At 34.5% G+C, this 14,925-nt stretch overlaps 1 protein-coding gene across 1 annotated transcript; it reads right to left on the bottom strand.

Annotated features, from left to right (window-relative positions):
* Positions 1-18: 18 nt before the first annotated feature.
* LOC124885803 lies at positions 19-2,170 on the bottom strand. The gene is made up of 2 exons (XM_047394047.1): positions 214-2,170; positions 19-55 (listed from the first exon to the last, which is right to left on the bottom strand). The coding sequence occupies exons 1-2, from the start codon at positions 1,797-1,799 to the stop codon at positions 19-21; spliced, it is 1,623 nt and encodes a 540-aa protein (XP_047250003.1). The 5' UTR covers positions 1,800-2,170.
* Between the last annotated feature and the right edge of the window lie 12,755 nt (positions 2,171-14,925).

The raw sequence follows: 14,925 nt of genomic DNA, 5'->3' as shown, positions 1-14,925 counted from the left end.
TTAACCGTTTGACTAAGATCAGTATTTGTAAAATCCTTTTCGCTTGGCTTGTGACCTGAAGAAGAACACTCAGTTTCTTCAAGTTTCGAAATGCGATGATCAGTAATTATCTGATTTTGTTTTAAAGAAATAATTTCCCTTTTTAGTTTTTCAACTTCGATTTTTAAATCATTAAAAGTGGTATCGCGACCGGGAATTTTGCTTAAAGCTAACCTTCGATGAACTTCATCCAAAGAATATGCCATAGGCTGAGTTTCAAAATTATCTCGTGCTGAAACGGTAGAACTAGAAGAAGGAGAAGATTTTTGAGTGGCTAAATTCAGAATTTTGTCACGAAGCTTTTCGTCCGTGACTTCTTTTAACAATTCGAGAACATTTTCAGAAGTAATGGTTTTAACGTCTAAATCAATATCTTCAAATTGAGCTTGAAGTTTGTACATCGCTTCATCACAATTGCAGTCATGATTATCACAATCAACACATTTTTCAGGCTGTTCGAGATGATTATCAGAGTCAGGAAGTTGAAAATCAGTTTCAGAAGTGAAGTCTGAGTCGGAATCAGAATCAGAAGTGTACAACAAATTATAGACTTGATTCTGAATGTCATCAGAAAGATTCAGAGTTTTTAATTTTTGCAATTTACAATTTGGAGAAATATGACCGTATTGATTGCATTTGTAGCATTTAATCTTTGCTAAGTCTCGTTTTGAACGATTTTTAGCAAATCGAGTAGATTTTCGGAAGGATTTACGAGTCTCTCGCTGCTCCTTACTACGTCGCCGAGGACGTTTAGATTTAGATTGATATGTGGAAGATTTGTAGGGTTTTCGGATTAAGGGTTTTTCCATGCCAAATTGTTCGCAGAAATCACCTAGTTGAGTTTTTTCTCGGAGTTTATCAATTTTGATCTGTCTAGCCAGTTTTAACTCGTTACAAAGGGCTAACCCTTCTTGAGTACAGGCTACGATCAATTGCCCATAAGTTTTGTCAGCATAGGGGATCTCACCATAAGATCCGCGAAGAGTTTTGCGAACACGTTCAGCAAAAAGGGGAGGAAGGCCATCAATGAATTTGGCTTTCCAGTGTTCGTATCTACTTTCGGGTAAATCCATGACCCGGCTAAGAAAGGTATCTTTATACCAACGAAATTCCCCAAGATGCCGGCATTTTAACCCATTAAGAAGAGTGCGAATATTTTCATGATGATTAGTGAACCTTCCGCCAAAGTGTTCAATAATAGTCAGCATGAGGGTATAAACGGCATCAGATCGGCCTGCAGCAAGAGTGCGGCCAAGATTATCTTTGCCCTCTTTTTCATTGGTGGCGTCAAAAATCGCCGCGCGTTTAGCGTCATCTAGGAAATTATCCCACCAGCCACGGAGTTGACCAGTGAATCCAGCAACAATCATTTTACAGATTGTTTGGTCAGTTTTGGCGTTTCTATCAGTGGCTTTTGTGGCCAGACAAATAGTAGCATACATGGACATACGATGAATTAGAATAGAGATTTGGCGATCAGAAAGACCATCAATATTCCATTCGTAAATAGCGTCGCCGCTATACGAAGTGTTTGTTTGATTCCAATCCCTTTCTTCGATCAGAACATCTTGAGGAGTGGGACGAGGATAATAAGCGGTAGACATGCGGGGAATATCAGCGAATTTTTTTTTTCCGGATTGTGGTTTTATTAGTCCTCTGAGTTTATAAAGTTCGGAAGAGAGAACTTCTCCTGGATGATCGGAGGATGCGAGATGATCCGCAAAATTTGACTCAATAGTTTGGATATGATCGGTGGACATAGTCAGAGGTTGGATATTGAGTCTAGAGAATTTTTTATCTAAAAGAGTTTCTAGCTGTTCTAGGGGCGAAGCCTTAGTAAAGCCCTCTATTTCTAGGGGTCGTTGAATACAAGGTTTAGAAAGAATGATTCCTTCTGTTGCCGCAGGGGTTTGGGAAGTGGAGGCAATGTTGGAAGAGTTTGTTTGGGTACTGAGTTTATTAACTAACAAAATGAGGTCGTCGAGTTTAGTATCTAAAGAGGAGATATGTTCACCCAAAACCTTTACATAGAGACTTAAATAATTGTTTTGAGAAAAAAGATTATTGATTTCAGAAACCGTTATTTTTCCAATATCGTCTTTGATAAATTTTTGAAAAGCCGAGAAAGTCATACCCGTGTTATTGGGCAAAATAAATGAAGATTGTGGAGGATATTGAGCTTGAGTAGTGGTGCCATCAGGATGTTGGTAGGATCGCTCAAGGAGGTTAACGTAAGAGGGTAGAGATGCAGACATAAACCATGGAACAAAAAAGATAATTTGATTATGCAGGGTACACATTTCATAAAATTCTTCAGAAATATTCCGTAGTTCATCGTTAGAAAATGTTTCAAAAAACCAAGTTCTAAAAGTTAACCATTTTTTAGTAAAGAATTCTTGTTGAATATATTTTCGTGCCTGCGAACCAGGACTAAAATCAATAACTTGTCTAATCATAACTAAACAGAGTTAATGTCAAATTCCATTTCGGAAGGAGTAGGATTTTCGTTATCAAAATCTTGAACAATATTTGTTTTGGGGTTGATTTTAATCTTTTCTACATGTCTAGGTGTAGTATGAGGCGTAGTAGAATTTAAAGTATGCAAAGATGCGGCGCGATTTCTAGCTGGGCCATACTCTGGTGGAGTAGATGGTTCGATCGGAGAGATATGCTGAATTTGAGGAAGTTTTCGAGACATGGAGAAAGAGTTTCGATAAACCGGAAGACTATTGTCAAATTGTAGACAAATCTGTCCGTCAGAGTTTTGAGTTACATGAGTTAACTCAGAATTAGTTACTTCATCCGCCAATTGTTGTGGGGAAGTAACCGAATTTAAGACCCAAGTCTGAGGAAAATCTATTTCATCCCATCGAATAGGTCGTCGGGTAGTTATTTTGGATTTGATAAAATTAGTCTCAATAAGAAGAGTACAATCGGTATTATCATCTATCAACTTACAACGGGGATTTAAAGTAGATAATAACCGATAATAAATGCGGTAAGATAAACCAATAAGCTCAGATCCAGGGGCATAATTATAACCATGAGTTTTAATATTCAGAGTTAAGGCATGAAGAATATTAACATCAGTTAAAGATAGTAATAAATTTGGCTGAGTATTAAAATAAACAGGGCCGTATGCAAGAGTGGATTCTACTGAACCCATAAGAGATTTTCTGAAATTTAAATTTCTAGCATCTCGTAGAGCGGCTAAAAATGTCTCAGGAAGACCCTTTAGGGTTAGAGGTCGAAAAGCAATTTGTACAAGGCCAATATGCATATAGTTAAAATTGCGTTTAAAAATGTCAATATCTCGCTTGTGCAGAAGTTGAATAGTCTGTTCTTCCGCATTTAGAGCAAGAGATTGTTCTGAGGTTTTAATAATCTGTTTGTGTTTGATTTTATCAAAAAATCCATATTCATAAATAGTCTTTATATCAACCTTTGGAATAGTCCATTTATTCAGAAGATCTATGTTTTGAGGCAAATCTACCTCTTCAAGTTTAGTACTTTTCGTACTAACTTCACCCATATCCATGAATTAATAATTTTTTATGCTCATACAAACTGTTTTCGCCATCTCTAGTATACATACTATGAAAGTTCCCAGGCTCTGATACCATTTTCAGGATCTCTTAGGCTCGGGTAAGCCGCTGAGCCTACCAGACCAAGCAATAATATCGGATTAAGCTAAAGTCGGAAAACCGAACCGAAGCACCAACCGAAATAACAAAGAAATTTCGAAGTTTCTGACTGTATGGTAAATCTTTTACCCGAACAAGGGGCCTGTCAGAAAATCAAACAGTTTCTTGTTAGCCCATGTGTCTAGTAGTTCTAATTGTGCAAAATTCGCCCTTTCTTTTCATTAGTACGGGATTCAAAGGCACAACTCACTAGACGAAGTCACAGAGACAGAGCTATCGTAAAACTGTTGATCTCGACTGTACCTCCATTTCGGAACCAAGTCGGGAAACCATAAAATTTCTTGTATTATCTAAGTAGAGTCTGGATCTTTCATAGTTCATATACCTCGAGAGGTTAGAACTGTTGTATGAACATAAAAAGGGGTTTAGCCGGACATAGTCACGGCGTACATGAGGGAAAGTATAAAGAAATACAAAACTTAATAATTAAGTGGATACCTGGAGTGCCGAAGTGGGAATAGTACCAAGTCGGAATAGTACTACAAAACTTTCTTATTTCCACAAGACCTTGTTTACAAGAGAGAGAAATATACAAGAGAGGTTTTTTTTTTTTTTTTTTTTTTTTGCTTCTGCCTCTTTGAAGAAAATGAGGCATCTTATATAGAAAGATAAAGAATCTTGCACAGTAATACATGGGTCCCTGTGCACAGTGTTTCTACAGTATTTTTACTATTACAACAGTGTTTTACAAATAATGTTATTACAACAGTATTTATTTGGTATTTTGTCCCCACTTTAGAAATTCGGCGGCATTGGCTAATACTTCTTCTTCATTGAGTGTTTCAGGAGGCTGAGAATCTGTGATATCATCCGTATTTGCCTCAGTGCTATTCATAGAAGTATCTGAAGATTGTTCGATGTTATTATTATTATTATTGTTATTATTATTATTATTATTATTATTATTATTATTATTATCTTATTCATCATTTTTATTACTATTATTATTTCTTTTATTTTGGTTATCATATTATATTTATGTCATATTTCTTTTTTTTAATATTTTTATCAGAATTTTTTTACTCTTCTATTTTTGAAACGTGCTTTGAGAATATTTTTACGTCGAGAATGTATCAAAAAAAATTTATCTACATCATACAAAATAAATGTAATAGTTACCTACACTCAATCGTGCATATATCATGGTAAGGATCTTTCTGAATAAACCCTTTTCAAGAATTTTTTTTCTCCCATCCTTTTCTATAAGAGGACGAAAGGATTCGTATACATTATTCTTCCTGCTATCTTAACAGAACAAAACATTCATTTGAGGCAAAAAGATAAAAACCACATATATATTGTCACCTTGATGTAGGTTTTTTTAAAAATGAAATAAAACTATCACTAAAAAACAAATTAACAAACAAAATAAAACCTATAACTCATTATATCTAATTTAATTTCAAAAGTTTCCGAACAACGTAAGTATGTAACCATTTTAAGGGCATTTTTCCACCGTCTCAAATAATTTAGCGTGATTTTTAAAAATTGTCTCAATTCATTATTTAGAAGTTCAAAATAAAACTAATTATTATTTTTCATTTTATACCTAATAGTAATTATTCTTGATAACTACAAATATCTAAATAGAGTAAATATTTAATAAAGAGAAATTACATGCTAAGACAAAAATGAGGGTAAATAGGCAAAAATTCTTCCTAGTTAGTATTTTTCTTAAGAGATATATAAAAGAAAAATCTAATACTATAATTTGAGATGGAGGAAGTAAATTGTAAATCTATTAGTATAAGGCAATTATTTATTTATTTATTTATTTATTGAAAAAGGATAAATGAGTAGTTGAACTTTACAACAAGTGTTAACCACATTCCAAACAACTTGGGTATTAACTTTTACTCCACTTGTTTAGGTCTGATTCTAAGCCATCCGATTATGTGGTCCTTAATTAAAAAAGAATTAAAGAAATTATAGAATTTCAAACCTAATAGCTAGGAGTACAGCCAGTACAGCCAAAAATAAAAGTGTGTTGACTTCGAGTTTTTGAGAAGTCATTATTGGAGCGGAATTACTTGATATCTAATTGACGGAAGATAGTAAATACTCAAGCGATAGTAATACCATATCTGCAAGTTATTAGTGCTCAAAATCTTTAATTTAATATTGCTACGTTCTAAACTTGGTGTTCAATCAATATTTACTACTAATTTCCAACACAGACATATATAATGGTTACTTTGCACTTGTGGCATCAAAATCAATGTAAATCCATCAACCATCATTGCTCAATGAGATAGTTCAAATACACAAATGTTACTCTAAACATCACCGTTATAAACAAAAATCATTTTGAAAACAAAATAGACGGTTATGTTATTACATTTAAGATTAATTAGTCTCCCTCTTTTATCATTAAAAAAAACTAGAAAGGTAAATTCCAAAAAGAAATAGCTTAAAGAAAAGGCTAAACTAAGCAACTTGTGTATATTGATAAATACTAGTGTCTAGATACTCTTAACTTTTGTTTTTAGCTGGGGGAATAAAGTTTATTAGTAGAAACCTATGACCTATGAAGGGACAATTAATAATTAAACAAACATTAGGAGGGGCTAGTTAGAGTTAATAATAATAATATATGATTGTGACCCACACGGTTAAGAAGAGAGGCAGCTTTCATAATTAGATTGGAGAGATTACGTAGGAATAAGTGACTTCCACTTCAGCTAACATGCCATCCTCCACCCACCCTACCTCCTTTTATTATTCTTTTATTTAAAAATAATAAAATTTCAATTTTATATTTTTTGAAATCTTTTACCTGAAATAATGCTATTAATAATTTGTTTAATTTTAATTTTCAATTAAAAACTGCAATAAAAAATTGGTGGAAATTAGCTAAACTAAAAAGATCATCCAATTAATGAAGTTTCAACCAATTTATTTTATTACTACAAATTTAACTTGAAAAAAGGTAGATCCAAAAAGCTAAAAAAATTTAAAATGTCAAGTGAACAGAAAATCAATGTATCTGAGAGTCTCAAATTTGGCTGGGCGGCGCCGCTATCAAAATGAAAATTCATGAGGTAGCAACAAGAAGGATATACTTAAGTCTCACGAAATAAAACGTGTCAAGTTAGAAAGTAATAAAATATTTATTTTTAATCATTTCGTATAAATCATTTTTGTCTTTTCTCACTTGATACTGAAACAGATTACTAAAGGCTCAAGGAGCCAAAATACATCATCAACTATATTTATTGTATAAGTACACAGTATAACATCCCAACTTAAAATAAGGATTCTCATATCAAAAAATAAGAAATATGTTGGGTATAGAAGTAAACAAACCTTTTATTCTATCGACGCATTTTAAAACCCTGTAGATCTACACTTAGAGCAGATAATAACAGAAGTGGGTGGAGCCGTTATAAAAAATTTCAACTGAAATTTGAACCATTCTTTGTACGCGTATAAGTCCTAATCAATGTTTCTAATTAAATATAAGTGTTAGGATCAAATTCACAGTGTAGTGAGTGCTTTTGATGTAAATCTTGGTCATAAGAAACATTTAGTGCAAAGTTCAGTTGAGAGCATTTCGATGAATCTCTTAGTATGTGATTTTACTTGGATCAACTGCAAACCACCATAACTCTCTCAATACAAAAAATTTTGTGATCCAGTATCCACCAAATGAAATATCTTCGAGTCTTCTTTCTAACGCCACCGACCGCACGTCCATTCAAGTTTCAAATAAAAATTTATGATCATTTTACTAACATGATGCAGTGCGGTAAACTGTGCCGCATTTTGGCTGATGAAAAGCTATTAAAAATGTCATTTTTGTCCTTCTACCCCCTAGGACACCCCCCCCCCCCCGCGCAAAAAAAAAAAAAAAACCAAATTACTTAACTCCTAAAAGGCCTTCATCAATATTTTCATCGTATTATTCCCTTCCCCTCTCCCAAACCTGAAGGCAAAGCTCAGAAGAAAAATCAAAGCATAAAACTTTCAAGCAAGGTTTCTTCAAATCTTTTTCAAGCTTCTTTATTCCAAGGCATGTAAAACTAATCCTTTCGTGTGGAACCTAATTATTCCTACAATCAAATTCAAATTTAAATTCAATTCACGAATCAAGTTAGGATTTTTAAGAAGTCAAGATCTTTAAGTTTAATTCCTTATCTCTTGATACAAGTCTTTGAATATTCCATGCTTAATATTAGAATTTCTATGAGTTTGAAATATTTTCCATGGTTTGATTCCTCATCTATGTTTATCAATTCTTCCAAAAAAAAATATGAATTTTCCTTATGAATATTGATAGTAAATTTGTCTTTTAAAATATTATTTTCGTGGTTATTAAAAATGATTTATATTTTGTTAGAAAGATTTGTTCAAGAGTTTCAAGTGTATGTTCATGAAACGTTTGAAAAGAATCTTTATGATGTGATTATGTCTTGAAAAGAGAAAAGTTTATTGTATCTTGAAAAAATTAAAGTTAAGAAAAGTTAGAGAGATTTAGAGTTGAGGCTCACAAAGATAGATATATCCATGATATGATATTCTGAATCAAGCATGGTCTTTAGAAAGTGTTTTAAGACTTATGAGAAACTAGTATGTTTTGGGAGGACTATTTAGCACCGAGATAGATAAGGATTTAGACAACACTTGTCCCAAAACTATGTTGCCACCGTAGAATAGGATCGTTTGCAGAAGCAACTCCTCTATTATGTATAGCCTTTGGGCTCAGCTTTGGAATTCTCAAATTATGTCTCGTCTTATATCCCGATAAGGTATAGAATGGCTCTGTCGACGTAGTCAAGGCATTTGGTTCTAGCAACGTGGATAAGACATTGTACACCATGTTCACATGATTTATATCGGTTAAGAGAAACTCTTTAAATTTTCTTACTTATTTTGAGATAATATATGATTGACTAATGCCACAAGTTTAAGAGAGATTTTATGATGTATAAATTTAAGTTTTGTTCAGCCTTCAGCCTTTCAATTTCCAATTTTATTTTTTGTTTATTGAACATGTTTTAAGAAAGTTTTACTTATATTTCTTTAAGTTTCTACATTGAGGTTAATCATCCCTATTTTTTCAGTTATTCAGTCTTGTTTTACAATTATGTTGTTTATGTCTCAATTTTCTAGATTCATCAGTTTCAGATATTAGCACTGTTTACTTTACTGTTTTACATGCCAGTACATTCAAAGTACTAATACCCATTTTCGGTGCTACATCATTGAAAGATGTAGCTGTCAGTTTTCAGATATGCAGGTTGTGAAAGACTCTTCAGTAGGCTATGCTATCAGTTTGAGTGAGTTCTCATTATTCTTAAGGACTTAGAAGTATTTCAGTCATTACTTTCTTATGTTATATAAGGTTGTTGTACTCAGGATGTAGTAGGGGTATCGGTTTTAAATATTTGTAATGTTTCACTTAATAGGAGTTTACATTATTTTTATTTCATTTTAATTACAAAAGTTTAACCCATGTTTTATCTTCTAAACTTTTATCAAAGTTCAGCTTTATTAGTTTTATGTCAGGCCAAATAATTCTTTCAGGCCATTCGTGATTTTAGATGCCTATTATGTTCAGGGTGTAGGCTCGAAATGTTACAAATTTAATATTAAAGCACAAAGTTCAAGTGTCCTAGAGAGCCTGTGAAGTTGTGTCAATAAGATCTTATTTATTATTGTGAGGGCTCCACTTCTATAAATAAGAGACTATAGACATTTAAGAAAACTTTTCTATTCTTTCACATTCTAGAGCAATAAAGCTCTCTCATAAGAAAGTTATGCAGATTCGTGCATTGCTTAAAGTTCCTCCAATTATGCCTTATCTTTGAGGTGGTGAAAATAATACAGTTAAGATACTTATTGATGTTGTTCTCTCAGATAGATCTAGCAGAAAGTTAAGAGACCACACAAGGGCTTGGGAGGAGCCCATTAGTGCATTGAGTTCATAAATTCAAAAGAATGCACTTTGTTCTTATGAAACATACGTTCGATCCAAGGTAATAAATTCTCTAAGATCCATTCTTAAATCCTTGTTCAGATAGCATCCCTAAAATGTATATATCCAGATTAGATTCTTGTGTAGTGTGATTACCGGGAGACATTGTGAGTTGGGATACTATAAGACATAAGTAGTAAAATGACCCCAAAGCAGAAGTACCGTAAGACACTTAAAATTTTGATTATTTTATTTTTGACCCTCCCGCATTCGTAATATCAATTTTTGACTTGAATTATGTTTAGGAATGTTAAAAGAATAATTTGAGAAAGTTTCAGAATTTTTGAAAGGGGTTCAGAGTTATTTTAGGACCCTGAGGTAGTGAGGGTCCGTGATATAATTAAGTCATGGAGGTTACCCTCTGTGATATTAGCATGGCACGGAGGATAACCTCTACGATAACGGCGTGCCATGCCAAAGTGTAAAATTCGTTCAGTTTTATTTTTTTTCACTTAGGGGCAAGGGGCTTTTGTTTTTTTCACCCTTTCCATGACTTATAAACATAAAACTGACCTTTTCCCTTCCAGTTAAAAAGATTAAACACTCTTATTCACTTCTCTAACACCTAAATCAAGAAAGCTAAAGGGTTTTACTGTCCATTCATTGTTCGAGTTCAAAACTTTAAATTTCTTTCAAATTTTTGTGTATTCAGGCATGTTTCTCTTTCCAAATTTTAATTTTACATTGTGGCATTGATTTGATGGATTTTCATGTGATTTAAATTATGAGTTTTAAAATTGGGTTGAGGGGTTTTGGTTGTTTTTAGTTGAATTATTTGTGCCATGATTTGAATGGATTATTCATGCTTTAAATTGGTGTTTTTGGAATTGAATTGGTACTTTAATTAAATGGTTGAAATGGATAACATGGATTTTCCTAAATTGGATGAATTTTGGCGTGGAATTGCATGAACCTCAATCCACTTTGTTAACATATGTTCATTACATGAATTGGATGAATTTGGCACGGTATTTGGTCCTTGAATTTTTCTTCCTTCATGCGGCTAACACGCACTGGGTCCTTTCAGGAGGGGGAGCTAAACCCATATAGCCCATGGATGCCTTTAGGACAAATTAAGCTACACAGTCCAGGTTAATGGTTTTAAGAAATCCTATGTTCATTACCCTTACCTTATCCCAGCATCCTATATAGGTATATATGAATGTGTATGTGGTTTTGACAGATTTTGAAAATGGCACTATGTTATCATTTTTCTAAGTTACATGCAAGTGTTTATCCTACTGACCATCCTAAGACGCTACATTATTTCATGATGTAGGGTCTAAAGACATTTCTGTTGCTTCCGTGCAGCGTTAGGTGGATTAGCATATCGATTGAGTTGTTGTGAAGTGGTGAGCCTCCATCTTTTTGAAGACCTTATAATTTCATTATTCTTCCCTTATTGATTCAATTTTTTTGAATTCTTTTTGATCATAGTCGGGGACATATCCTAACTTACTTACTATGGTTTTAGAGGCTATTATGTATAAATGTGGGTTGATTGGTTATTGATAGATTCTTAGTTTTCATAGAGTTATCTATTCATAATTTATTACTATTTAATTTTCTTCCGTATTGTTATTATTATTACTGTTGTGCTCTTGAGGTTAGGTTAGGGGGTGATCTCTGATATGTGGTGGGCTTGAGATACCTGTCACGACTTAGCCCTGGTTTAGATTGTGACAAACTTGGTATCAAAGCACAGTTTTGAGTCATTAGGAATCCATAAAGTCATGTCAAGTAGAGTTCTTTTTATGAGTGTGTAGCGCTCCACATTTATAAGGTGGATTCTACGAGGCATTTAGGAATGTTTTCCTTTTTTTTGTGTTCTATTTTGGGATATAGAGTCTAGCATTATGAAACTTTTCTAAATCTTGGCTTTCTCGCATTTTAGATCATGCCTCCCTGAAGATATGATATTTATAGAAACTCTTCTGGGAACTCTGTTATTCCCGAGGATAATGTAGAGGGGACTCGCCTTGTGTATGGAGTGCATACCCGGTCTAGGGTCCCTGGTCCTGATTGTGCCGCTCCACGTGGAGTTTTACCTATCCCTACTAGTCTTTCTCGAGCTTTTTGATGTAGTGATGCTTATGATCAACTATCTCAGGGGGGACATATCTAATGCGGAGTTCTGTCGGTCTATTTATTTGCTTACTCAGTTTGTGACATCTCAGTCTTATTAATTGGATTATGTTGTTCTATTTCTCCTTCATCTTAGGTCACTCGAGTTGGCCAATTCATGAGGTTCAATTCCTCAACCTTTACAAGCTCTAGGGTTGAGGAGGATCCATAGGGTTTTGTGGATGAGATGAAGAATATCTTCAGAGTGATGCATGATACTGATTCTAAAGGTGTAGAGTTTGTTGCATATCAATTGAAAGATATATCTTATCCGTGGTATAAGGATTAGAAGCAGTTGAGGGGTAATGATGCAGAGTTGACATTATGAGATGAGTTTTTGGGTTTCTTTCTTGATCATTTATTTCCTCAAGAGCTGAGGGAAGTTAAGGCCGAGGAGTTGTCAATCTAAAGCAGGGTAAGATGAATGTGAAAGAGTATGCCTTGAAATTTCAATAGATGTCTTGTTATGCTCTAGACTTGGTGTCTATCCAGAGATCTAAAATGAGGAAGATTGCTTCTGGGTTATCCCATGACTTGGTATTAGAGTATATGGCTGCAATGTTGAACAATGATATGGACATCTCCAGACTTGTGGTTTATATGCAGTAGGTAGAAGATGAAAAAAAAAGATAGGTAGAGATAGGTGAGAGGTAGGATAAGAAGTTTAGCAGGGTGGGGGTTAACAAAATAGTGGAAAAGATTGTAGACAGTAGACCAATAAGAAGAACTATGGCAATTCTTATTCGTTTTCTAGTGCTCCCTATGCTAAGCCTTTGGGCGATCATCGCTTTCAGGCTAGCAGTGGTCCTAAGACACAGGGTGCCCAATCTTAGGTTAGTGGAGCTCAGTCAGCCCCACCTTATCCTCCTTATTATTTTTTTTGGGCAGCTTCATCATGGTTATTGTGAGAATAATAGGAATCCGTGTTTTAATTGTGGTCAGCTTAGTCACATGTAGTGAGATTGTCCTTCAGCCAGGTTTGTTACTGGAGCTAATAAAGTTGTAGGTTTTACTTCTTCAGCTCATGCTACATGGAATGCTACTTCTGGTACTGACACTAGCCAGAATTGTCTCTATGATCCTGCCACCCGTCAGGAATCTGAGGTATCTCCTGATATTGTTACTGGTATGTTACAACTCTTTTTCCATGATGTTTATTGTTTGCTTGATCCAGGTTCTACACTTTCTTATGTGACCCCTTATATGGTTGTGCATTTTAGTTTTAGCCCCGAAAGTATTTCCGACCCCTTTTCAGTATCTACTCCGATGGTGATTCTATAGTTGCAAGAAAAGCCTATAGGGGCTATGTGGTGTCTATCTTTTATAGAAAGACATTAGTGGATTTGATAGAGTTGAATATAGTAAATTTTGATGTGATCTTGGGAATGGACTGGCTTTATTCGTGCTATGCATCTTGGATTATAGGACCCGAAAGGTCAGTTTCCATTTTTTGAATAAACAAGTATTAGAATGGGAGAGGAGTTCCATTGTACCCAAAGAGAGGTTTATTTCATATCTTAGAGATTAGGAATTGATTTCAAAGGGGTGTTTAAATCATCTAGTTCGGGTTAAAGATTCTAAGTCTGAAAGTCCTTCTTTACAATCTGTCCCTGTGGTTAATGAATTTCCTGAATTTTTTTCGATGATCTTCCTAGAATTCCCTCCGACAGGAAAATAGATTTTGGGATTGATCTTCTATTGGATACCCGTCCTATTTTCAATTCTCCTTATAAAATGGCTTCAACTAAGTTAAAAGAGCTTAAGGAGCAGTTAACGGATATTCCTTATAAAGGGTTCATTCGTCCTAGTATTTCTCCATCGGGTGCTCTTGTGCTTTTTGTGTAAAAGAAAGATGGGTCTCTTCGAATGTGTATAGACTATCGTCAGCTGAATATGGTGAAAGTGAAGAATAAGTACCCTTTTTCTAGGATTGATTACCTTTTTGAAGCTTCAGGGTGCTAGATGCTTCTCTAAGATTGATATTCATTCAAGCTATCATCAGTTGTAGATTATGGAGGTTGATATTCCTAAAACTACTTTTGAACACGGTATGATTACTATGAGTTTTTGGTCATATCATTTGGGTTGACTAATGCTCCAGTTGTTTTCATGGATCTTATGAATCAGGTTTTCAGGAAGTTTTTGGACTTATTTGTTATAGTCTTTATTGATGACATCTTTTTGTATTTTAAAAGTGAGGAATATCATTCCAATAACCTTCGAATTGTATTGCAGACCCTTAAGGATTCGAAGTTGTATGCTAAATTTTCAAAGTGTGAGTTTTGGCTAAATGCTGTGACTTTTCTGGGCATTTTGTTTATAGTGAGGGGATCAAGGTGGATCCATAGAAGGTTAAGACGTTTAATAAATGTCCTAGATCCACGACTCCAACCAACATTAGGAGCTTTTTGGGTTTGGCTGGGTAATATAGGAGGTTTGTAGAGAGTTTTTCGTCTATTGCTGCTCCGTTGATGAGGTTGACTCAACAAAAGTTTAATTTATTGTGGTTCGATGCTTGTGAGGGTAGTTCTGAGAAGTTGAAGGATAAGTTTACCTCTGCGCCAGTTTTGACCCTTCCCGAGGGTATGGATGTTTTTGTTGTATTTTGTAATGTGTTCCGTGTGGGACTGAGTTGTGTTCTGATGCAGCATAGTAAGGTTGTGGCCTATTATACTACCCCGTATATTTCTAAGCTAGAAAATGAATCATTGTTCCTACACATGAAACCTCTTATCCTGTGATTCATATTGGAGTACATAAATTAGGATGAGTATCCTAGTGATAATAGAGCTTATGATGTGCTGAGCATGTTCATAAGAGTCACTTAGAGTAAGCCAAGCTAAGAACTTTTGAATCCACCAAGTTTTCGTATGTGATATCACATAGGTCATATTTTAACGAGCATAACTTGGTTTATAGGTGGTATTTTGGCAGGTTTATACCCTCCAAATTGTATTAAATTGAATACGCTTTCCGTCGATATGAAATTCGCATAAAACGGACATCCGGTGAAGAAGTTTTGGCGATTTAAAGTTTCAGCAGCGTCATTTCAGTCAGTGGTGCGTCGCGCCATAAGCCAAA

Source organism: Capsicum annuum, chromosome 7 (genome assembly GCF_002878395.1).
Source record: "Capsicum annuum cultivar UCD-10X-F1 chromosome 7, UCD10Xv1.1, whole genome shotgun sequence".
Lineage (NCBI taxonomy): Eukaryota > Viridiplantae > Streptophyta > Magnoliopsida > Solanales > Solanaceae > Capsicum > Capsicum annuum.
This window is presented reverse-complemented; position numbering and strand designations above follow the sequence as displayed.